This window comes from Asterias rubens, chromosome 16 (assembly GCF_902459465.1).
Source record: "Asterias rubens chromosome 16, eAstRub1.3, whole genome shotgun sequence".
NCBI lineage: Eukaryota > Metazoa > Echinodermata > Asteroidea > Forcipulatida > Asteriidae > Asterias > Asterias rubens.
Genome location: NC_047077.1, coordinates 13,653,908 through 13,680,772, shown reverse-complemented (window position 1 = coordinate 13,680,772; position 26,865 = coordinate 13,653,908). Strand labels below are relative to the sequence as shown.

Sequence of the window (26,865 nt, the reverse complement as noted above, 5' to 3'; positions counted from 1 at the left end):
AGAACATTATTTGCATTCATATGTAGGGTTGTTGGAACGGAACAGAGGTGTGTTCGATTAGAGCACTCACCCATACATACAATGTACACATAGATTTGTAAGATACCGCAGACGAGGACAATCGATATGTTGTGCATTTATTGATTTGTAATGAGAGATATGCAAATATCTGTATTCGTCAGTCAATTGTGATGTGTTCAGAGGGGACTACAGGATGAATACATATTATTTTAATTTTTAAAATTCAAGCACAATCACCATTAATTAATAAACGGAAAAAGATGAAAAAATGCATAGTTTTAGACGTGTGGGCGAAAAACCCCAAATGGGGGAAGCCCACACAATTGTAGGCACTGAAAACCCAACCCAAGGCCCCTTTGTAGCTTTGTTTTAGGACAAGCGCACCAAGGCATTTTTTTTTCTCTTTGGTTAAGGGCACCCTACATGCCCTATTATTAGAAAATTGTGAATTTCTACTGGATCATTTCAGGGGCACCATGTCAATGACCCAGGGGGCACGGAGGCAATCACCTTCTTTGCCTCTGTGCAAGCCTGCATCCCAGTATGCAAGGATCCAGTCAGAGCCAGATTGTTACTGATGTCAATGCAGACCACTTGGACAGGCCTCAAATTGACCCTTACCACCCACCACAACAATTGCTGCTGTGCCCTGCTTTTTTTTTGTGGTGCAAAATTTCAAACGGAAATGAATATTTTCCTGGTGTAGACTTGCCCCACGCATCACACCATAGGAAGAATTGCTGGGCACCTCCAAAAGTGAAGTTCAGGGCCTTTGAACAAACCAGCCTGGTCTAGGAGAGTGGATGATTGACACCACGTTTTAAAAAACTACTCCCATTTGGGAGTTGTTTTTTGACAAACTCTTGCAGTGATGGTCGTTGTCAGCGCGTGATAGCGTTTTAATAATTGCCATTGTCTTTTACCACACCATACGTGACACTGGTCAGCTCATATCATGTAAAGCTAGTAGACCATACACTTTAAGTGTCAATCAACACTCAGGGGTCACTTGGTAGAAACATGGGCAGCAGGAGGAAACTCTGCCAGCGTTTTTATTACAAAATCGGTAGACCTACAACTGTATGTTAGGTCAAACAGGCCACCAATTCTCAGTTTGAATCAACCGCAAACTTATTTATACCTATGTTGCATGAGGACCTGCCTGTGTTAACACTAATTACACTAACACTAACAGGGTCGAATAACACTAAAAAGATTTGCTGGTATACGCATTCACTAATATTGTATTATGAAACAGACGGTTACAAGTGTTCGAGAGCATCACGTTAGATTTGGGAAAAGCTCCTAGGCAAGTCCTTTTGAAAAGATGGATTAAAAAAAAAAAAAAAAAAAAAAAAAATAGGAAATAGTAAAATAAAAAGGATGCGGCCCCAAAAAAGCATGCGGGCGGGGCGATCAACTGGTATTTTTATTTATTTGGCCTTAGTATTCCCAGAGGCAACAAAGCCGATCAAGAAAATGCCTATCTGTGGTACCCTTGCCCTTTAAAAAACAAAGGGTGTTTTTTAATACACCATAGTAAGGACCAAATATCATGCCTGACCAACTATTCAATTAATTACATGAGTGAGCTTGTGGGTACCAGTAGAGTAGTGGGCGTTGTCTTCCCACCCTCAATCTGCCAATGATGGTACAATGAATGACACAGAGGATGAGAAGTTTTATGTTTTAAGTGTTGTGATAAAAAATAACATAAATGAATCAATTGAATTAGTCATATTTTCTTCGAAAAATGTGTAGGGCCTATAGAACAAATCACTCTGAAATGAAAAATACAAACTCGACAGTCGAACCAATGGAAACGTTCTATTCATAATGTATTCAAGGATCAATGGGTAGGCCCTAGATGTTAGGCCAACGAGATTAAAACTTAGTATGCTAATTAACTAGTCACATTAGCGACCAAATGACTAATTACGATCCTTAATCTTGAGAGCCCCATACAGGCACATTTAAATATGACAAAAATGAGGGGAAAAAACCATCCATCAATTCAGAAAAAACATTTCATGTTTGCTTTGATCACAGTGGTTGCTCACTGTCAATATTTATTGTTTTTGAGGCAGTGGCTGCCCTTGGAAGTACACAATGACAGTGTATTCAATGGACCATCTCCATGATCAATGTCTGTAGGCCTAACATGCCTAATGGTCCTAACCAATGATATGATATGACTGAGTGAGGGAGGACAGTTTACCGAAGGTCAATGTGACTTTACAAAGGTGGATCAGACTGCTATCACGTACAGTGTTGACAGTGTTCGGTACGTATGTGTGTACTACGAGTGCACCTGTATGTTGTTCAAAGGGAGGCTACGCGTTTGGTAATTGTCAAAGACCAGTCTTCTCACTTGGTGTATCCCATTTAACAAGCCTGTGAAAATTTGGGCTCAATGGGTCATCGAAGTTGTGAGAAAATGATGAAAGAAAAAACACCCTTGTTTGGATGAATTTGTGTGCTTTCAGATAAGAATAAAATACTTCTAAGTTCTAGCTAGAAGGCTTTTATTTTTTTTAGTGAGAATTTACCTCTTTCTCAAAAACTACATTACTTCAGAGGGAGTCATTTCACACAATGTTTTACATTATCAACAGCTCTCCAATGCTCATTACCAAGTCAGTTTTTAAGTTAATATTTGTGTTGAGTATTTACCAAACGTGTACCTTCCCTTTCAAAGTGTACATCAAGTGCAATCTTGTGCAGTTCTATGCCCTAAGAGCATCGGCTAAAAGCAAGGCCCTAAGAGCGTCGGCTAAAAGCATCACTAAATTCTATAGCCATTTCTATTTGAATAGTAGTACAACTTGTGCATGTACACATGTATGTATGACATTATGATCTTCTTGCCATCATGGTCAAGGTCAGAGTTGATGGATACCAGTGATGTAATGGGTGAATTTTTGTTCACCCTTGATAATTGTGACAGTATGGTACAATCACTCCTTTGTTGTGATGGCCGTGAAACTCCCCTGAGGTACATGTCTGTTGTGATGTGTACTTTGCATCACCAAACAGTCAAGGGCACAATCTCTGTGTATTGGACTGTGCATAAGTGAACCATCCATATGCCTCAAACCAGTCATGTGAACAATGAGGTGAAACAAAAATTATCAACTGCTTTCAAATTCAAAACAAAATAACAATAACAATGTTATATTAATTTTGATTTTTACCCATGCACCGATGTGTGTTAGCACTGTATACTCAGTACTTTTCCCGAGTCCTGTGAAAAAATATCACAAGCATGTTAATATTGTTATTTTTAAACATTGACAGAAATTTTTGTTTAAAGCCATTGGACCGTTTCGGTACAGAAAAAAAGTTCACAGATTTACAAATAATTTACAGGGTTTACAGAAGGTAATGGTGAAAGACTTCTCTTGAAATGCTTTACTTTTTGAGAAAACGGTAAAGCAATATAAATTCTCGTTAGCAAGAATTACAGATTTATTTTAAACACATGTCATGCCACGGCGAAACGCGCGGAAACAAGAGTGGGTTTTCCCGTCATTTTCTCCCGACTCCGATGACCGATTGAGCCTAAATTTTCACAGGTTTGTTGTGATACACGAAGTGTAGGCCTTTGGACAATACTGTTAACCGAAAGTGTATAATGGCTTTAAGTCTTAGTGATAATACAAATAATGTTTCATCATTTGCGAGTTACATGATGTGAATGATGTCTGATACAATGACTTGCTCAGTCACCGGCTTACATTTGACTATGAAGGCAGTTGCTAACATTGTCAACTGTTTGGGCAAGCCTTTGCATAGCAACCTCCAGATGAGCAAACCCTGGGGTGGATTTCACAAAGAGTTAGGACTAGTCTTATCTCGGGTTAGGACCTGAGTTTACTCGTCCTAACTTGGGACTATCCATGCAATTTGTATATCTCCTAGGACTAGTCCTAGGTTAGGACTAGTCCTAATTCTTTGTGAAATGGACCCCTGATACCCATACACATCAATTCAGAATGCGTATGGGTGTTCATCGTCTCTTACAATGTACACAACTATGCAAAAGCTTGCCCCGAAATCATGTGACATAGCAACTGTCTCGATAATCTGTTTAATTCAAATTTAAGTGGTAACTTGTGATAATGCACGTCATTGTACAGCCAATATTCAAATCTAACCAGCAAATGGCTTATTACTTATGGTGACCAGTTGATCATTAAACTCTATTAGGGAGCTCCAAAATATGCCAAACCAGTTTCATAAAACCAATACAGTTCTGAGTCAACAGTTTTTCTTTGGGTGGTTTTTACTGTCATCCAGTGTCATCATTCTGGACCCACTCCTCACTCCGTCGTCACTTTGTTTGTTCTCAGGCAGTGTTAGAAGTCCCTGAACCCAGAGGCATGACAACGGTTTATTGAATTAATTAAAATATATTTGTCATCTTTCCGGATTGGTCTGATTGGTAGACGGCTTCTGCTGTGGACAAAACAGGAAATAAGTGTCTTGTTAACACCACTGGCACTGTCTTTATTTGTCTACAGTAGCGCATTGTTCTCTGGTAAAAATAGCATTGTTTAGTTGTTATGAGGATATTTTGGTAATACTGGTTTTTTTTTATGGTGCTAAACAAATGACAAGCTTTCCTTGTATTGGGATGTTGTTGCCAGATGTCACCTGGGTTGTGGGTGAGAACTTAAGGCAACAAAGGCGATTGCCTCTATGCCCCCTGGTCATTGCCTTGGTGCCTTTGAAATTTGAAATGCTTTGTAAAAATTTCGCAAGGCATGTACATTGTATATACTTCATGGACGCAATGTTCAGAGATTTCTGCCCTCCATGCCCCCTGGTTGCCTTGGTGCCTTTGAAATTTGAAATGCTTCGGTAGAAATTCACAAGGCATTCATGTACTTCACGGAGGCAACAGAGGTTTCTGCCTTCCTTGCCCCTGGTCATTGCCTTTGTGCCTTTGAAATTAAAAATGCTTCAGGAGAAATTCACAAGGACGGAGGCAACAGAGGTTTCTGCCCTCCATGCCCCCTGGTCATTGCCATGGTGCATTTGAAATGCTCCGACAGTAGAAAATTACAATTTCTTTAAGGGTGTCCTTTTCCAAGGATAAAATGCCTTGGTGCCCTTGCCCTTTCAAAAACAAAGCACATGTATACGTATGCCTGGAAATTTTGATCTGTGTTTAAGACATTTTTGTCAGCAATGACTCTCACCCCTGTCATAGTCTGTAGTGATTTCTTTCAATGGCGCTAAACAAATGACATTGACAAGCTGGCCGTGTAGAAATTACTTTAATAATAATAATAATAATAATAATAATAATAATAATAATAATAATAATAATAATAACGTGTTTTTATATAGCGCTTTCACACCCGGAGGGCGTCCCAAAGCGCTTCACATTATTACTCCTGGTCACTGGGCCTTAATTCACACCTTAAACCATCTAAACTCCCTGCTGGGGAGTATACAGCCTTGTGCAACATTAATATGCGCTACTCGGCAAAATCCATCACGAGAACCATCTCTGCCCTCATAGGTACCCATTTACCCCTGGGTGGAGAGAAGCAATTATACGTAGTTAAGTGTCTTGCTCAGGGACACAAGTGTCACGACCGGGATTCGAACCCACACTCTGCTGAACAGAAGCACCAGAGCTTGAGTTCGGTGGTCTTATCCGCTAGGCCACAACACCCTAAGTAGCAGTTATTTTGTTCAGGTGTCATAACTTTTGCTCATTGATCTATTCTCAAGTGCTGAGGATGCTGTTCCGAAAAACTCTTTGAATTCTATAAATCCAGGGGCTACCAAAAAGGGTAAAATGCCATCATTTCAACACTGACCTTCTTAAATGTATGAGGCTAATTTTGTCACGTCATTTTGTGACAAGGCGATTGTGCCTTGATTTACTTAAAACAAGAGGAAGAAAACAGGAATTTACTTCTCATCCAAAAACCAACACTTTGCATAAGTTGCACATTGCCTTTTACATGCCCCAGGGCCCAATTTCATAAAGCTGCTTAAGCACAAAATTTTGCTTAAGCAAAAAAATCCTTGCTTAGTAAAATCAGATAACCGGTCAAGACTCCACTCAATTGTTATGCTAAGTAAACAACAGCTACAGTCACAAGCAATGTATATGGCATGAAATCTTGGCCGGTACTGTGTGTAAAATAAGCGAGCTATTTTCGTGCTTAAGCAAATTTGTTGCTCAAGCAGCTCTATGAAATTGGCCCCTGGTTAGCTTGGGGTTATCTGTAGTCCATGTACAAAACATCATTGTGCATCTTCAAGACTAATTTCTGTCATTCTGGAAATCTCATTAGTCTTCTTATTGATCCAGCCGTTTCAAATTCCGTCTCTGCATTATATAGCCATGGTCACCAAAGGATCTTTGCTCATTTCCTTCTGGTGTACAAAATAAAGCTATGCAAACGAGGAGTGGTTTGTTTTTCAGTTTTAAATCCTTGAGGAACTGTTTTCAAATGGCAGTGTGTGTATTCATTAAAATGTTCAATTAGATCAGCTACACATGTACATGATGTGTCTGAAAGGTACAGAGTACCTTGTTCCTAGTAACAGAGCAATGTCAGATAAGCAATCAAAATGACAATCAAATGAAAATTGGCAAATACTTTTGCATTTTCTTTGCTAGAATTACCCCCAGGACATGTTTTCCCAATCATTTGCAGAATTTAATCTTAGTTATGAATGGCAGAAAACTTATCAAACTTTCATGCTCAGCTTTCTTGAAACACTATTTTGCACTGTAATTTGGAGAACAAAAATTTCTCTGTTATAATATTATTCTTCCTTAGTCGTGTTGGATTTTCAGCTTATCTCAAAAAACATGACTGCCTTTTGAAATGAAATGTTATTTCTGCTTTTAAAACAAATTAAACAATCCAAAGGTAGCCTATATCCAATGCATTTTCCCGTTAAACAGTTAAACATGCTCATGCATATACTTGTAAGAAAAGAGTAAGAAAAACTACATGGGCCATGTAATAAACACCAAAAGACAAATGGTTTTGTTTCCTGTAACCCAATCAACCATTCAAAAACCTGCCGATCAATCGTAAAAAAAAAAACGAGTTGTGTACATGCATGCCTTTCATTTTGAAGAATTTAAAGCATAAAGCGTGGCAGTTCCACGTAAATTAACGCTTAAAAAAATAGACTACTACATGTAGGCTAGTTAACTCTGTATGCAATATCAAAAACCTTTCTGGTGTGTAAGCGATCACAACCAGTTGTGGTCAAATGATATTTCACATGCACTCACTCTCTCAATACAATTTTGGTTATTCACATTGGAAAAGAAACACATTTGAAGAATATAAACAAGTAAACGAGTAAAGAAATATGAACATTATAAACAAGTAAACGAGTAGGTTTTAAAAGCAGTTTTAAGTAGCCTACAAGTTTAGAAGTAATGTTTACTCGACGCACTACTGTACAAGCCTACATATGCGGGCAGTTTTGGTGTCGGCAAGTCTATTTAAACAAGGAAGCCCAGACAACATTTAGTTTGGGTACAAAATGTGCAGTATTTATAGCGTGCAAAAATGTAGTTATTTGGCCTGATGTTTCAACCCTTGCAGAGTCTTTCTTGAAGGCCTGGTTGGTAAGCATTTTGTAAGCATATTATATTGTACATTGTGCAATGTACATTCACGTGCTTGGAGTCAAAACACTTGCACCAGGTAATTCTTGGGTTTGAACCAGCAGTATGGCAATCTCTTCAGGGGTTTGTGACCCATGAAGAGCAGGGTCATCACAATCGGCTAAAATGGTCAGTGTTGATTTCAACATGGCAAGCCTTGCTGGGGTTTCATTTGCTTTTAGATGGTTTCAACAAGAGTTGATCTCTTGGCCTTAGTGATTAAGTTGGGCTTGTACAAATTGTCAAGACAGGTGTAAATTCAATCAGTGGGATTAGACATGTCAAGTCCTTGCATGGTTTAAAATGCTTCTGAAACTTTAATATAGGCTTTCCTCACAATGCAGCCTATTTGTTAGTGCATGCTATACCTTTTTCTGGTAATTTTTTTTATTGCAGACTTTTTGTCAAATTTCAGATTTTTAAAATTATTTTTGTTGTGTTGCAAAGCGAATAAATTTATTTAAAATAAACCGTGGCACCTTTCTGCAGTAGGGCTGGTAATTGAACGAAATGGTTGGAAGAAAAAGAATCAATATTGACAAAGATTAACGCCAGCTATGAACAAATGTAAGCACACCTTTATAACACACTACAGCTACCCTTAACTGCAGTGACATTTACATACAGGATAATGCACCCACAACAAACATCCTTGATACTGATACTCAGGACTCAAAACTCCTCTAGACCACTCAACATCTGCCTCTAACAATGCAAAGGTTAGAGGTTCAAACCCCATTTGAGTATTTTGACTGGATTTTTTCCACAAAAGTCAGGAAAGTACTGAGCAGTTTACCCAAATTAAGTCCAATGCGAACAGAGTCCACTAAAAAAAAAATAAAATTTTGTTTTCTTACTCTCCCTGATTGTTGACACAGGGCCAGTACCTCATTATGAAATCCAAGGTGAAGTTTTGATGCTTGATATCAGTGTGAATGTACCTCCTGTAAATCCACTGAGTTATTTCACTAAATTGACTATGTAGACGATGTGACCCATGTTTACATTCAAACCGCCCTCTGTTGACAAAACACTGTATATATATATCATTTTTCGCCGGGAAAGACGCGTAGTCATGGTAAGATTGCATACACTTTCTAGCTGGCTGCCAAAACACCATGTTATGGTTTTCGAGTGACGTCAGAGGTCACATCGTCTATAAGTCAGGTTTGCGCAGTGGTGTCTTGCCTCACCTTCCACCTCTGGGACCCCGGTTCGAATCCTACCGAGGGCACTATGTGGACTGGGTTTTTCAGTCCCGACTTGACTTCGTGGGTTTTCCTTGGAACAATTCTCTGGGGTTTTCCTCCCACTTCTAAAACTGAAAATTCTTCATTGTCTTCTCACCTTGTCTAGATGTAGATGCTGAAAAAGTATTATCATAGATTTAGATATATGTACATGTAATGTATGACTGGTGGGCAATTATAGTTTCTAAACATGAGACCAGGTGTTTTGAATCCAATCAATTGCATTTGACTTGCTAATGAACACCTTTGTAAATCATACAAGCAATCATCGGGAGTCATCTAACTGTATAATGAGGAGCTATACAAGGCTTAAAAGGTTTTCACTTCCTTCAAACATGGAGCAATACTTCAAAGGACTCTTTCTCGCCCCATTTGACAACCCTCATGAGATACAATTATTATGAAAGTTCTCAACTATCAATGTACGGTCAATCCTCGTTATAAAGATCAATTAACAGGCCTGTGTGCTTCGTTTTTTAAAAGGCAAGGGCACCAAGGCATTTTCTCTTTGGTAAAGGGCACTCTATGAGGAAATTGTGAATTTCTACATTAACATTTCAAGGGCACCAAGGCAATGACCAGGGGGCACGGAGGCAATCGCCTTCGTTGCCTCCGTGAAGAATCAGGCCTGAATTAACAATAATGAACAGTAATTTTATTGCGACAAAATCTGCCTACAAAGATACTCAATGCGCTTTAAATAAGAAGTCCCAAATCTCATTTCTGCTTTTTATGTTTTGCTGTCCTTTTTTAAATTTCATTTCATCTCAGAAACATTTATTTCCACAAGCATGTTCCTGTTATAGCAATACTTGTGTACATGTATAAAGAGGTAATTTGGCCAGTCGTTAAGTGATCTTGTTGTAACGAGACACAACTGGATACAAAAATATTTGTATGAATTCTGATCGTGAAACCGCTGTCACAATTAAATAGCAAGTTCAGTTGATTTGATTACAGAATTCATATGATTCTGCCAGAACAGCTCGCAGTCCTTTTATTTCATCTGTACAAATATGATAGGCATCGGCAGAAAGTCAAGCCATTTTTTATAATTTCCAGAGTCAAGCATTTGAAAACCCGATAACATTTTAGAGTTGGAGACTGTCGGCAAATGATTCATTAAAGGCAGTGGACAATATTGGTAATTACTCAAAATAATTATTAGCATAGTAATGGGGAGAGGTCGATCGTATAAAACATTGTGAGAAACGGCTCCCTCTGAAGTGACGTAGTTCTCGAGAAAGAAGTTATTTTCCACGAATTTGATTGTGAGACCTCATTTTTAGAATTTGAGGTCTCAAAATCAAGCATCTGAAAGCACACAACTTCGTGTGACAAGGGTGTTTTTTCTTTCATACATGTACGTAGTTATCTCGCAGCTCTGATGACCAATCGAGCTCAAATTTTCACAGGTTTTTTATTTAATGCATATGTTGAGATACACCAAGTGAGAAGACTGGATTTTGACAATTCCTAATAGTGTCCCCTGTCTTTAAGGACAGGGGTGACACTGTCATTATATTTGTGAGCCTAAGAACTAGGCTTTAGCAGCATGGTTTCAGAGCAGTTGGAAAAGTTTCCAGCCAGCAGATGATATCCTGAAGACCGAGAAGCGTAATCGCAAACTCTCATTTTGTCCCCTAGACTCCTTCCAGCTGTGCCGCACGCTTTGCTAATAACATCGGTATCCTTCATGTCCTTTTTTAATAATGTCTAGTGATATTGCCATAGCTGCCCTGGGGGATTTGGGATAGTAATGAGGTTTGGTGGTCACCTGTCACACATGCTGTGAGGATCTTGTTAGGGACCACCCCCCTAGGTAAGAGTGTCTATCATAGGCAGTCTATTTACATCATGTATACTTGGAAAAGAGAAATAGAGAAAGGACCACTTACTCTGCTGGGATCGTGGTGAAGCAAGCTATGGTTTTTAATGACTGTTTGACATTTTTAATGAACAATGAAACCTCAAAAAAACAACTTTGATTTTTGCAGTAGACCATGAAACTTTTGGTGTACACAAAATGGTCGACTGGTCACACGGGAGGTTTTACACTTTGTTAAAAATTTCCCCAGAAATTCAAGAGTTTCAAGAAATAACAGCCCAACAAGTTTGGAGATGTGTACTCACTTTCTTCATTTTAAAAGGCAGTAAAGAATCAGACACTGCATCCTCCATATTGGTCGTAGAACTCTGTAGAACTTCATACTTGTTAGTATAAAGCTATAGGCGTTCAAAATATATACGTATGTATACGTGTTTACTAAGTGTGAAAAACTTGTTATTTTGTAAGTATTGTTTGAAGCTTTGCATGGTGTTGAGACATAAGAAGAAACTATAAAGAAATGTAAACTTGCGGGTACAACCACCCTTAGGGTGAGTGTTGGCTCTGAAAAGAGCCGGTTGGGCCTCTTGTTATTTTGTCATTAAAAACTTTTAGGCATAATGATTAGCAGTTCACCATAGCACTGGAAAGCACAGAGAAGACATGCTAAAAACTAACCGTGACCATGTTCACAGCCCAGTTTCATTGAGCTGCTTTAAAAGTTTGAAATCAATGGGGAACCCAGAATGCACCAAATTTTCTTGCTTCCTTGTAAAATAGGCTTTAGATTGATATACTATTTTTTCTTCTGCTAAATACAAAGCTAAAGGAAAGCTAAAATAAAAAGTAGAAGATTTACTTGAAAGAATAAAAAGTAGAAGATTTACTTGAAAGGATCTGCAGCGCATTGCAAGCTCTAAAGTCTAAGTTTGGAAAAGGCCATTGGGTCTGTTTTTGTCATTCTTCAACTAATGCTAATGATGTAATGTACGTACACTGTTTGTAGATTTTGAAGAAAGCACAATTTGAATTTAAATGTTTTTTAAAGGCAGTGGACACTAATGGTAATTGTCAAAGACTAGCCTTCACAGTCGGTGTATCTCAACATATGCATAAAAGTTCTAAATCTGAGGTCTCAAAATCAAATTCATGGAAAATCACCTATTTCTCGAAAACTATGGCACTTCAGAGGGAGCCGTTTCTCAGAATGTTTTATACCATCAATCTTTCCCCATTACTCGTCACCAAGAAATGTTTTATGCTAATAATTATTTTGAGTAATTACCAATCCACTGCCTTTAAAGTTGTCAGACATTTGGCAAGCAGTTTCCCCTGACTTCTGCATACAGAAATAAATGCCAGTGATTCATTACAGCAGTAATTCTTTACTGTACTTTTACAACTAAAGAAATAAATAATTATTTATAACTGAATTCAGTAAAAGTACATGAACCCAATGTACTTTATATAGAAAAGGTTAAACAGATATATATTTACATTTGAATGAGCAAAGTAAATACAGTTTGACTGACTGGAAATAAAATGACTACTTTTTATTTGTCGGTTGTTTCTACTTTTGTAGTTTTGCTAAATAAACGTCTGCAGTTTTGGTGCCTGCTGCTCTATCAATCTAAATCAAGCGGCAGATTATTTACCCATGAGTTCAAAAGGGTTATTTTAAAGGCACGGATAGGTTTGGTAACCACATTTAAAACAGTGGTAAATATAAACTATTGGTTATACAGCTCAGCTTTCGATAGTTTTTGAGAAAAATTTCACTTTGAAGTAATGTGGTTATTATGAAAGAGATATCAATTTTTTATGCCCCCAAAATTACTGTAACGCTCCTTAGGTTGTGTAGTGTATTGGATTATTCTTCCTGCGTGGGTGGACAGATTCATCGGGATTTTCACCGATATTCTTAGCAAATGCAAAATTGTCAGGTTTTGGTTTTATTGTTTAAGACATTATTTTTCTCATAGTCTTCCCACTTACACAACACATCTTTAAGAAACAACATTCCAATTCTTAGATTAAAATGTTTATTTAAATCTTTTTAAAATGAGTGAGACAGCTGAACTAAGAGAAATGATCAACAGAAAGAGTCTGTGTGAAATGAGAACATCTGTTTGACATGCCGGAGACTGCCAGTTTAGTTGGGATTAGTCTTGGTGCAAGACGTTGTTAAAGGCAGAGGACACTATTGGTAATTACTCAAAATAATTGTCATCGTAAAACCTTTCTTGATTTAAGAGTAATGGGAGAGGTTGATAGTATAAAACATTGTGAAAAATAGCTCCCTCTGAAGTGACGTAGTTTTTGAGACAGAAGTAATTTTCCATGAATTTGACTTTGAGACCTCAAGTTTAGAATTTGAGGTCTCGAAATCAAGCATCTGAAAGCACACAACTTCATATGAAAAGGGTGTTTTTTCTTTCATTATTATCTCGCAACTTCGACGACCGATTGAGCTCAAATTTTCACAGGTTTGTTATTTTATGCATATGTTGAGATACACCAACTGTGAAGACTTAAGTCTTTGATAATTACCAATAGTGTCCACTGTCTTTAATCACTATCACTCAACTATCGTGATTCCCCAGCTACACTTCTCTGTGGGGTACATGTATATTACATATTATTATCATAGAGGTTTTACCAACCTGACAAGAACGTTTTGCGCCAAGACTAAGTCGGGATGCCATCTTGGGGATTGGGCGCCTGGGAGGTCTTACTGAAGATGAACAGTCGATGATGGATCTAGGATAGCTTCAAGATGACTGAATATAAACTTGTCATTCCTGTGTCATATGGGGGCCAACATGACTTTGCAAGAGAATATTGGACCCCAACAGTGTCATGCCTTTGGGGTGCGATCTAGGTTCTAATGATGAGTAGGGGATGATGACTTTCTGTTGGGGCCAATATCGAATGGAGTATACACCATCTGGTCCATTTTTGATGGGTTCATGCTAAAAATGATGACTCCTAATGTATGGATAATGGCATTCTTTTTGGGGCCAAACGACTGTGCCAAGAATAGGTCCTAACAGTGTCAGTCGATTTTTGATGATTTTGGTCCATGATAGGAGATAGTGACACTCTTTTGGGGGCAATCAACGTGTAATTGAGTATTAGACCCTCCCTGGGTCATTGGGGACGCTTAAATACACGTATAGTATCTTGGTTCATGCTAAAAATGATGAGTACGGAGTAGGAATGATTTTGTTTTTATTTATTTTTTTACGGATTATTGGGTGGTTCATTTGGGATGCTATCTGGGTTTATGCTACAAATGAGCAGTGAGACTACATGCATGACTTTCTTTTAGGGACCGAGATCATACAGTAATTGAGTATTGGACCCTGACAAACTCCGAAAGGTGTCCAGTGCCTTCAATTCCAGACCTGAGAAAGCTGTGGTGGTTCTTAAAATCCGGCTACAGAGGTCATCGCCGGGCAGGTCAGGGATCTTTAATAATAGGAACTTCGTTACCCGCTGCGCTATTGTTAACGAGTAATCACCGAGTAATAGACTAGAGTCATAATTAATCGTTTCCATCAACCTAATTTTCCAGCCTAGTCTAGTATCCTGTCTGCTGAGAAATATTAATTTGAAGTGTGGTTACTTTTTGAATATCTGTAGCTTTTACCGGTACCGGAATATGTACACAAGGCCACAAAGGATTTCCTGTGGTTATGAAGAATACATGTAGTTTTGTCTTGACGTGGATTAAAGTCTTGTCTGGTTGCAGTTACTTTAAAATTACAACAATTAGTGTTTGTGGAAACTTTGAAAATGGATCAGTACTAAACTGCACATCTGAACCATTGCTCCAATGTTATATCATGAGGCTTGCTGTTTGTTGGACTTGATAGGTATGTTGCATAAAGTTTCATCGGTTATTTTTTAGAAAATTTTATTGAAACTGAACTGGGTGGGTGGCGATCGATTGTCTTCAATCCAATTAGACCCCTCCAGTTTTCATGGTGTCCATGGTTGTGTTGACACCAGTCACAAAACTGCTGTATTTACACTCTAGTCACAGTTGTCAATTCAATGCACTTCAATTTATTTATTTCCACAAACACAATAATTTCCACAAATTTCCACAAATTACAGAACTACATAGCTGTCTAAACTGCTATCGCTTTAAGGAACAGTGGGCACTGTCATTTCTGTAAATTTGTTTTCGTAATCTGTATGTTATATATATGATTCCACAGTTTGAACATTCGGGAATAGTCAGTGCTTACTGAAAGCAGCAGCACTGGAAAGCCAGGCTGCAGCAGGGCCAAATTTCATGGCTATGCCTGTCTGCTTGCCGTAAGCACAGAGTCGGCGCTTACGGATGCAGGAAATTCTGTGCTTTCGACTAGTGTATTTCACGGGTTAGCGGCAAATTTTCGGCTTCTGGGCGTGCATACTCCACGTTTCTCTTCTACGCTTGAAGGCTAGCGCAGAAATTTGGCGCTTGCACGTAAGTAGGGAATTGTGATCGTAAGCAGAGAGTTCGGCGGTAAGCAGAAATTAAATAGAGCCGAGGCCAGTCATGATTCCTGCAGTGTGTATAATTTGAGGAGAAGACTGTTATCAAATGCCTTTAGTTAGATTGATGTCTCACATGATATGAATGTGCGCGCCGCTGTACACCTAATATAGCAGAAATTTGAAACAAAAAAGATTGAAGAAAAAGAAGCCTACTTCATGTATGTTCATGGACACAGTACAATGTAGATGTCATAATGTTCATGAATCCATCCATCCATTTAAAAAAAAAAGAAAAAACCTTTCTTTAAAGGCAGTGGACAATATTGGTAATTACTCAAAATATTTATTAGCATAAAACCTTTCTTGGTGACGAGTAATGGGGAGAGGTTGAGAATAAAACACTGTGAGAAACGGCTCCCTCTGAAGTGCCATAGTCTTCGAGAAAGAAGTAATTTTCCACGAATTTGATTTCGAGACCTCAGGTTTAGAACTTGAGGTCTCGAAATCAACCATCTAAACGTACACAACTTCGTGTGACAAGGGTGTTTTTTTCTTTCATTATTATCTCGCAAGTTCGATGACTGATTGAGCTCAAATTTTCACAGGTTTGTTATTTTATGCATATGTTGAGATACACCAACTGTGACTGTGAAGGCTAGTCTTTGACAATTACCAATAGTGTCCAGTGTCTTTAACATATTTTGATTCATACTAGTCACTGTCAGTGAATGGTTTTTGAATTACAGACGGAATGTGTTTGCGTGGGCACAATGCATTGTTTGACCCAAGACCTGTGTTTTGTTCACACCCCCCTCCCCTTTTCTGTTGTCCTCTGCCAGTGAACCACTTAGCTTTAATTGGTAACCATGGCATTTTCTCGTATTCTTGGAAACATCAATTATTTTTAGACTTGTGAATCAGCTGAAAACAGCCTGTGCCATTGAGAGGACCAAAAACTAAACAAAAATATTCAACCATGTACATGTAGTATGCAATGATGCATACATAAATTAAGGCTCTCTCGAACAATGGCTACATAAAAATAAGGCGTTTCATAATTGAAATACAGACTGCTTTTGTTAAAAAAAACATGTGTATCTATACATTGTAGATAACACGGCTGGTATTTATAACAAATGGAAATTTGCATCAGGGATAAAGAATTTTGTTTACCCATATTTTGTGTGTAGATGATTTAATAGTTGGAAATTTGCATTGGGGTAAAGCAAATAATTTTGATTTTTACCGATACACCGATGTGTTTACACACTGCACCCTCCGGAGCTCTGTGAAAAAAAGTCAATGACTTATTACTCGGGTGAGAAAGAACCCACGACCTTTGCATTTCTAGATCCTGTCTTACCATGGAGGGTCTTATTACCAACTAGACAACCAAGATCGCCCAGTAGCTAGAGGCAGTTTAAAACCCATATTTTAGCAGCGGGTACTGCAACGATTTACCAGATTGAAATTTTCATCGGCTCGTATAAATAATGGTAATTTTTTTATGGTGTTCCTGCCATCACCCTATTAATCCAGGCAACAGCTGTAGTATAAATCCTGGTCATGCTTGAGCAACTTCTACATCACTATTGAGCTGCTTATTACATGTTTTATAATCTCGCTTAACACTTTCCATTCAAACGGTTCCACTTGATTGAGTTTGTGATGAATAGATCCATGATTTATTATTGATACGGGCCTATGAGTCATCTGTTATTTACAGGGTTTTTTTTCTTCGCTTTATTTGTACTGCAAGCTTTCCTTGAGTCCTGTGTATATATAACCCAATTATTGGATTTTAAAAATATAAATCCATCTGCGGGCGCAGTTCCTAACGAGCGAAGTATAAAGAACTAGGTATTATATGTCTGTGGTTAAACCACAGAAAATTACATAGATTGCATTGCGTTCAAGCATCCTTCTCAACCAACGGCATACGGCAGGGATGATTTTAGCTAAGAATACCGAAGATTCAATGATTTTGGCAAACAATCAGTTGAATAATTACGGCTCTCTCAATGTTCTCAACCAAAAATATCCTACGCGAAATTGTCTAAAAAAAAAGGCATTTTATTCCCCTTTTTCAGTTTGTGTCTACATGTAGTTGTGTCTACCGTTCAAATGCATATCCCCCGCTAGCAAACAATCTCAATTCGTTTTCTATGGCCAGAGACCACTGACATTGAGTACCTTGTTTGGTAGATACGTGCGCTATATAAGACTTATAGATATTAATATTTTTATTATTATTATTATTATTATTATTATTATTATTATTTTCAATTTCCATGTACAGAATCGTACATGATGTACAAGGCCGTTTGGTGATTGCTACCCATTCAATACCACTTGTCAATATTTTGCTAAGCCCGTTCCATGTTCATGTCATTCTACCGTTGTGCCAGAATTTAAATAGCAGAAAGGTGCAGCGAGTAGCAGTACCCACACATAATAAGAATCTATTTACAAATGGTCACTAAACACAGAGGCGTCATTAACCTCCTGTAGGTAAACATTCAGGATTCGATTCAGTCAAGCATGAGCAATTGACAGTTTCTAAAATCACAGTAGGTAATTGTACATGTAGTTCTGGGCCTATCCCTACAAGTGTACAATGGTGTAGTCTATCACAACAATAGAAAAAGGGTCTCTTGTAGTAGTGTAATTCACAGACCAGTGACCACAAAGTTGATTTATTGCTTCATTGTCTACCAAATGGCTAGCAATTTAAAGGTAGGGCCATTGTTTGTTTTTATAGACCAATCTATGAGCACATTTTCCCTGATAGTGGACATCATGCATAACGATACATCATGGATGAAGGATAGATCCTTCCTCCACGGATACATGGTCGAATACTGACCATACATATTATTTACAACTTAACAGCAACTTAGTCCTGAAAACAGCACAAGTTTACATATTGGAGTGAGATAGAGTGTGGCCGATTGGTTTAAGGAGCATCAAATTCAAGTTCTGGTGGTTAAGTCACCAGAGTGTGGGTTTGAATTCACTCTGAGTATAGTTTCAACTATTCAAAAAAAAAATGTATCCCATTTGATGCCAGTGAGTTTTGTCACAGAATCCAGGAGAGTATTGAGTACCACATTAAAGGGTACAAGTAAAACCAAACTGAATATATTCTTAAACGAGGAAGACATTTAATTTGCTTTTAAATTAAAACTTTCCATATCTTCGTGTTCAAAACATTGCACTTCTAGCGCCCCAGCAATGGCGATGCTAAGTGAGCCATGGCAGTGTGTAGTACATGTATGAGAACAAATAAATTAACTTAAATTCTGAATCCAGCAGTCCTGTAATGTACATGGAGGGAAGATAATCTTGCCTTGAGACTTCGGGTTACAATATTGGATTGTTGTTCAAAAATTAATTCTTCTGCATGAATTGTGTTCGTTTTCCGCAGATGTCTGTGTAATTTCTGTGTGGCACTCGACGAAATCACATCACCTCATCTTTGGTTCTCTCCACGTTGCCATAGCAACTTGCTCTCCTCACCATAGCAACGGTTTCTGTGACTTTCTACTTGTAATCGAAGAAGGGAGGGCAAGAGAAGGAAGGGGGGAAGGGGAACCCTCTGTCATGATGCACCGCCCACGGGATCGAACAGGAAAGAACACGGCCGACTTTGAGGCGTATTTCTCTGAGCTTGAGGAGATCCAGCAGGCGAGTAAGTTGTCTGAAAGCAACGGATCTAACTCCTGCACGGACGGGGAAGATGAGGATGCTATGTGTAAGACTCCTGAAGGTGAGCAGGATACAAATTCTTTCATATTGGACCTAAATGCATTGACGTCATCCAGCCGCCATCTTAGAGGGTAAACGGTTACGAAACAACCGAACTGCACAGATTTGTACACGCGGTGTAAAGGATTGGCCAATGAACAACCTCCTTTTGACCTCTAGGTGAGGGCGCCCTACTGGAATGACCTCACGTGCTTTTGTCTATACAGGGATTATAAATCACAGCTCTATCTTTTTATTGCTGCCCCTGTAAAACAAAAACAAACAAAAAACAGCCTTCAACATGTTCAATGGCTGTGCTTTTTGTGTACTCTGTTTTGAAAGGGGGCACCTAGGCATTTTCTCCTTGGCATGGCATCGCCTTTGTTGCCTCCTTGAGATATGAGGCCTGTATTAATTTCTCGCAAAGGAAGGAAACAAATCAGGAACATCGTACATGCACACCAAACTAAATTAAAAAACCAAATCACTGTCCCGTTTCTTGAATTGAAGATACCAGGTGTCAATACATGTTAGGAATAACTGCTAGTGGCTTTGAAGAGAGCTAATTAGGTTAGGCTGTCATCTGTCATACCTAAATCCTGATTGTACAATACATGTACAGCATGATCTGTCATAAATCGCTCAAAAATAGAAAGACTTGTTTTGTTTTATATTTAGCAGCTCTATGAAATTGGGCCCCTGGTGTTTCTGATCATCAGAGTGTTGGTTCTCGTCCCGATTGTGACACTTGAGCAAGAAACTTAACCACCTTCAGATTGGACATTTAAAGGGAAGGTACACTATTGGTAATTGTCAAAGACCAGTGTTCTCACTTAGTGTATCTCAACATATGCATAGATTATTTGCATAGATTATGCTCAATTGGTCATCGGAGATGGGAGAAAATGATGAATTAAAAAACACCCTTGTTGGACGATTTTTGTGGCTGTCTGATAGGAATAAAAGACTTCTAGCTAAAAGTCTTTTATTATTTTAGTGAGAAATTACCTCTTTCTCAAAATCTATGCTGTTTCTCACAATGTGTTGTACTATCAACAGCTCTCCAATGCTCGTTACCAAGTCAGTTTTTAAGTTAATTTTTGTTTTGAGTAATTACCAATTGGTACCTTACCTTTAAACCCTGTACTAGGATTGGTAATGCACCTAAAAAAGAACCCAGCATACTCATTGTGGGAGAGCTGTTACCCCAGCATTTCTAGTTTACATAGCAACCCCCCCCCTGTGTACAGGTTTCCTCAGGCTTGCGAGCTAGGTGTGTATAGCGATTATGTTTACTTACGAGGCATCCTTGGTTTAAAGGGAAGGTACACATTTGGTAATTACTCAAAACAGATATTAACTTAGAAACTGACTAGGTAACGAGCATTGGAGAGCCAATGAATGTATAAAACATTGTGAGAAACGGCTCGCTCTAAAGTAGCATAGATTTTGAAATAGAGGTAATTTCTCATTAAAATAATAAAAGACTTCTAGCTAGAAGTCTTTTATTTCTATCTGAAAGCACACAATTTCGTCCGACAATGGTGTATTTTCTTTCATCATTTTCTCCCACCTTTGATGACCAATTGAGCTAAAATTTTCACTGGTCTTTGACAATTACCAATAGTGTACCTTCCCTATAAAGGCAGTGGACACTATTGGTAATTACTAAAAATAATTATTAGCATAAAACCTTAATTGGTAACAAGTTATTGGGAGAGGTTGATAGTATTAAACGTTGTGAGAAACAGCTCCCTCTGAAGTAACATAGTTTTCGAGAAAGAATTAATTTTCGAGGAATTCGATTTTGAGACCTCAGAATTAGATTTTGAGGTCTTAAAATCAACCATCTGAAAAGCACACAATTTCGTGGTGTATTTTCTTTCACTATTATCTCCCAACATCGCCGTCCAATTTAGCTCAAATAATGACAGGTTTGTTATTTTATGCTGGTCTTTGACAATTACCGATAGTGTCCAGTGTCTTTAACAAGCAGAATTTTAATTGATTACAAGTATTTCTTCCAAGGTTCAGTTTGTTAGCGTAATTGCAACACTCACTTCAGATATTAACCCGGTAACAAGCGCCCTCATGTACAGGTTTCCTCAGGCTTGCGAGTTGCGAGCTACACTTAGTTGAGTGTTTTAGTACACTAACGAGGCATCATTGGTTTCATATTACATGTACCAGAAATTCATTATTGTTTTGGTGATAAGGTGAAGGTACAGTTTATTAGAGTTAGTAACAAGAGATAAGACTTCAGATATTTGACAGATTACAAGAGCTCAACCTGAAAGGGCTCCACAATATTGATCATTAACTTAGGATCACAATGTGCTCTATCGTTTGAATTGTTTGGTTGGTAGAGACGGTGTAGTTTATCGGAATGAGTACATGGGGATTTGTGTTGAGTGTACAGGGTCTGGATTGTGTGTACAGTTCTATTTACTCAAATTGTTGGTAGCCCTGATACTTCACGGAGGCAATGAAGGCGATAACCTTCGTGCCCCCTGGGGCCAATTTCATAGAGCTGCTTTTAAAAGCAAAAAATTTGCTTTAGCACGAAAATAGCATGCTTATACATGTGTTACACATGTTACTGGCTTAAATTTCATGCCATATACATTTGTATCACTGCAGGTATTTAGCTGTTGTTTACTAGCATTACAATTGAGTGGAGTTTTGGCTGGTAATCTGATTTTACTAAGCAATGATTTTTTTTTTTTTGGCTGAAGCAGCTCTATGAAATTGGGCCCTGGTCATTGCCTTGGTGATCTTGAAAAGATCCAGTAGAAGTTTACAATTTCCTCATAGGGTGCCCTTTACCTAGGAGAAAATGCCTTGGTGCCCTTGCCTTTTGAAAGTGAAGCATACATGTATGTTGTTTAAGACGTTCGGATATATAATTTGTTTCAAAAGTAATGGGTAATTATTTAGTTTTTGTCATTTGTCATTTGTAGTTATCAAAAAACTTCAGTGTTAATTGTTCTAATTCCAATGGATGAACAGTGAAGAAAAACTCACATTAGAGTGAAATTTCATTAGTTGGCCAAGATTTGGTGTACAGGATTTTTTTTTTTTGCTAACCAGTCTGTAATTTCTTTCAAATTGTGTTTTCTTCACAACTAATTTGAATAAAAAGCCTGTCTGTAAGTTTTTTTTTTTTTTTTTTTTTTTTTTTTTTTATATATCTTGTAAAAAGTACAAATTATTTGAACAAATGTATGTGTATCCTTGAATCAAAATGAAAAATAACACTTTGATGCATTTCCAATAGTCATTTGCTTCAAGGTAATGAACTTTACAATGAATTTATTTTCAATTTTGGTAAAAAAGTACTAATCAGTGTATCCTTGAGTCAAAAATGGCACTTTGAATGCATTTCCGATAATCCTCTGCTTCAATATATAATGAACTTTATATGAGTAAATTTTCAATCAACTTCTGTTTCCTTTTTTTTTCTTTATTCGTTTGTTTTGTGTAACTTCCAGGTGAGCCGGAACTGCGATGGTTGAAGGATGCTGGGCTGTCGAACATCGCTGATACCCTGAAAGGTTTGTCACTCTATGATTGGATCCGATGACATTAACATTAAATTAAAGGGATTGTTTATAGGGCCTACATTTATATTTGGAATTTAAAGCCATTTATACACTTTCAGAACAGAAAAAAAAAGTTCACAGATTTACAAATAACTTACAGGGTTTACAGAAGGTACGGGTGAAAGACTTCTCTTGAAATATTATTCCATGAAATGCTAAATACTTTTTGAGAAAACATTAAAAACAATATCAATTCTCGATATCGCGAATTATGGATTTATTTTAAACACTTGTCATGACACGGCGAAACGTGGGGAAACAAGGGTGGATTTTCCCGTTTTTTTCTCCCGACTCCGATGACCGATTGAGCCTAAATTTTCACAGGTTCGTTATTTTACATACAAGTTGTGAAACACGAAGTGTTGGCCTTGGACAATACTTTTTACCGAAAGTGTCCAATGGCTTCAACATTAAATTAAAAAGATTGTTTATAAGGCCTACATTTATATTTGGAATTTAAAAAAAGTAGAATTGTGAAAAGTGGGATTGTGAAACTACTGATTACAGTATTTTAACTTCAATAAATATCTTTTGAATGCGATTGGTACCAACCTAAGAAAAATGATAATCATTAGAATTGTGGTTGATAATCATAAGAATTGTGATAAGTCAACACTTCCCCCAAAAAGGCTTTTAAAAAGAAAATATTTTCTTAAACCAACCGTTCAAAATCATGCCAACCAAGCACATAGGGTGAATATTGTTTAATTATGGTTATTGTTTATTGGTTTTAAATTAAAGATTGCCTCAAATTCACAAATAAAATACATCCTTTTTTCAAAATGTCATATCCAGCAAAATTAAAAATGATCAAACAATAGAAGGTAGGTTAAATTGTTCTTTGTCAGTAAATATCATGTTGGGGTACAAGGTTTTCCCCTGGTTGTCTTTTTGTTTGTTTGTTTGTTTGTTTGTTTAGGTTTTTGGGGGTGAAATATTGCTTTCCAGGTCGGGAAGATATTGGATGATGTAATAATTGCTACAGCAACATCGCACTGACACACACCAAGGCTGAAGCAGTCAAAAATAGGGTAGCAAAATATATTTAGTGCCTGACGTTTCGGCCCTTAGTCAGTAGTACAGTCATTCTTGAAGGCAAACTATTTACTGTTATTTCATTTAGGCTATTCATCTTTTGTTTGGAATTGTTGTTTTGCAGATGGGAAGATATTGGATGATATAATAATCGATACGGCCACATCGACACTGACACGCACCCAGGCTGAAGCGGTCAAGAAGAGGGTAGAGAAAGTTAATGCCACGTTACGTCACAAAAAGGAAGAAGAATCCAGGATACCAGATGTCAGGGATATCTTTCCATCGGGTCAAGAGGTAAGGTGTCATACAATTGTTATTGTCAGTTAAAACCACAAAAAAAAACTCGCTGGATATGTTTCAATAATTTAGGTTGAACAAAGTCAAATTACTGCCAGCGCTCTACAACTGAGCTACATGTATCCATAGCCCTATGTTGACGGTCTCTTTTGTATGTAGAGTGTTATGTCAAGGCGAATGGCATTGCCATGCCTTTAGCAATATACAAAGTTACAAATATAGTCATCTGCACGGTCATCTTCAGAAGCATACTTGCTACCATCGTAGAAAGACTGATCCCCGCCAGCACTTGGTTTTTAAAACTAGAGATTTCATAGATACACTGATTTCATTGGTTAAACGTGCGGTGGCGTACATGTAAGTTTTTCATCTGTGTTATTTATTGGTCCGACGTGATGTATCGGTTTGGCAGCTGCACTTTCTACATGTATTAAATGAATGTAGGTGAAAGAAGAAGATTTTGGACGGGGTTTTACCTAGGCTTGACCTAGGGCTTAACCTAGGATTGCCTTAGGCTTGCCCTCCGGTGTAATTCACGAGCCTTGAAGTGTGCCGCCAGACGTTCAGGCCACCATTTAGACAACTTCAGCTGCACAACACTGCCACAAGAGGGTGCACTCCAAACCCACTTTAAAAAGTTCCCTCTCATTGGCAGTTTTTAACCAACAGAGGGGGCTATTGAGCTCAGCTTTAACTTACCACAAAATCATGAACAAGCAAAGTAGCCTGAGAAAAGCGGAAGTTTTCCAAAAAAAAAACATAACATTTATAAATAAACGTGGAAGGATTCAATTTACTGAGCCGGGGATTCCTGTTTAGGGTGTTTTAAATGTTTTTCGAGCGGGCTTAAACGCGGAAATGGGCGTGTCTGGCAGGAGACAGGTTAATGTTTGCTATATTGGTATAATAGATGTTAAATTTACATCGGGATAAAGGATATTATCTGGTTTTACCAGTACATGTGTGTAAGCACCGAACGAAAAGTCAGTACTTTCCCAAGTTCTGTAAACAAAATCATTGGCCTATTATTACTCTGGTTGGTTTTGAACCCATGACCTTTGCCAATCTATGGCAGACGTCTTACCAACATACATAGTTTGTAGTCATACCTGTACAGCTATGTAGATTTTGAGGTCCCGAAATCAAGCATCTAAAAGCACACAACTTCATCTGACAAGGGTGTTTTTTTCTTTCATTTATTATCTCGCAACTTCGATGACCAATTGAGCTCAAATTTTTACAGGTTTGTTATTGCATGCATTAATGTTGAGATATACCGAGTGAGAAGACTGGTCTTTGACAATTACCAATAGTGTCCATTGTCTTTAAAGAGAGTGCTCCTTAAGGAAGGACTTGGTGCTCATTACAAGATGAATGTTCCTCTTCCTCTCGGAACTTGTTATGTAAATCCAGCTCCCTGGGGAGTATACAGCCTACCTGTAGAGGGTGTGCACAAAATTGATGAAGTTGAAAATATCCATGCTATTCATTTTGTACTAAAATATGGTGTGAAAAGTTCACGGCTGAAAACTTCACTTGAACTATATATGCTGGAAATGCTATTTAGGAAACGAGTAAAATATTTAGTTTTGATTTGAGACTCCAAAGTCCATTGTTTGAAAACAGTGATTGGAATGTTTTTCTTTTTTGTGCATTTTGAACTTAAACTTTCACAGTTTTGTTAAATGTTGGTTTAGGCCTACATATGGTAAAGTGGATACTGGTCTACAAATTGCCTTAAAACAGGTAAATCTACAGTGTACTTTATTTTGAGATTGATCTACAAAGTAAAATGCTTCATTCTCACGAAAAACTTAAATTCTAGTAATAAAAAAAGTGGTCTTACCAGTACAACATCAATTTAAAAAGATGGTAGTGTCAATGGTGAATGTAAGCATCTTGCGAGAATATTTAAACTCTACTTACATTTAAGTTCCAGCGTTGATTAGGAATCAAAAACGTTCATTTACTCTTATACCTATAAGATTGTCTGCAGGCAACTTTACCCTTACTGAGAATTCCAATGTTTTGCACATGATCCCTTCTTAAGTAATTTTAATGACTTAACGAGAGCATGTCTGTCAACAGTTGAGCCATATTTGTTTCAACAGAAGGAAATGTCAGGAATATCTGAGGAGGACCTTTCTCTACTCCCAAGATCACCGGTTCTTCTTCCCCCAGGAAGAACAAAATTGACTCCGTTTATATTGGGAGGAACATTGGAGAAGTCCATCTCTCATTTAAAGGGAAGGTACACGTTTGGTAATTACTCAAAACGAATATTAACTTAAAAACTGACTTGGTAACAAGTAATGGGGAGAAGTTGATAGTATAAAACATTATGGGAAACGACTCCCTCTGAAGGAACGTAGTTTTTGAGAAAGAGGTAATTTCTCACTAAAATAATAAAAGACTTCTAGCTACAAGTCTTTTATTCTTATCTGAATTAAAGCACACAAACTTGTCCAACATGGGTGTTTTTTCTTTCATAATTTTCTCGTAACTTTGATGACCAGTCGAGCCCAAATTTTCACAGGCTTGTTATTTTATGGTTATTATGGGATACACCAAGTGAGAAGACTGGTCTTTGACAATAACCAAATGTGTACCTTCCCTTTTAAGGCACTGCAGCCAACTTCACGAAACGCTAGGATTAATCCTTTCCCAGTAAGGAGGCGAATACTCGTCCTAATGTATGCCTAAAGTCCTAAAATTAAAACTAAGTTATGAAGAGTTTGGTGAAATCGACGGCTGGACACGTTTGGTTACTTTCAAAGTACTCTCACTTTGTGCATCCTAACATAATGCATAAAATAACAAATCTGTGAAAATTTGGACTCAATTGGTCATTGAAGTTGCAAGGAAATCATGAAAGAAAAACACCCTTGTTGTACAAAATAGTGTGCTTTCAGACGACTAAAAAAACACCAGGCC

The 26,865-nt window shown here is 37.8% G+C and overlaps 1 protein-coding gene across 1 annotated transcript in view; it reads left to right on the top strand.

Moving 5' to 3' along the window:
- The window catches only part of LOC117300859 (rho GTPase-activating protein 18-like), a 90,980-nt gene that overhangs the window by 8,505 nt on the left and 55,610 nt on the right, over positions 1 to 26,865 (top strand). The window contains exons 2-4 of the mRNA XM_033784708.1: positions 18,675 to 19,016; positions 22,486 to 22,548; positions 23,756 to 23,928. Of these exons, the coding sequence (XP_033640599.1) occupies positions 18,851 to 19,016; positions 22,486 to 22,548; positions 23,756 to 23,928 (402 nt within the window). The 5' untranslated portion in view covers positions 18,675 to 18,850. The remainder of the gene's footprint in view (positions 1 to 18,674; positions 19,017 to 22,485; positions 22,549 to 23,755; positions 23,929 to 26,865) is intronic.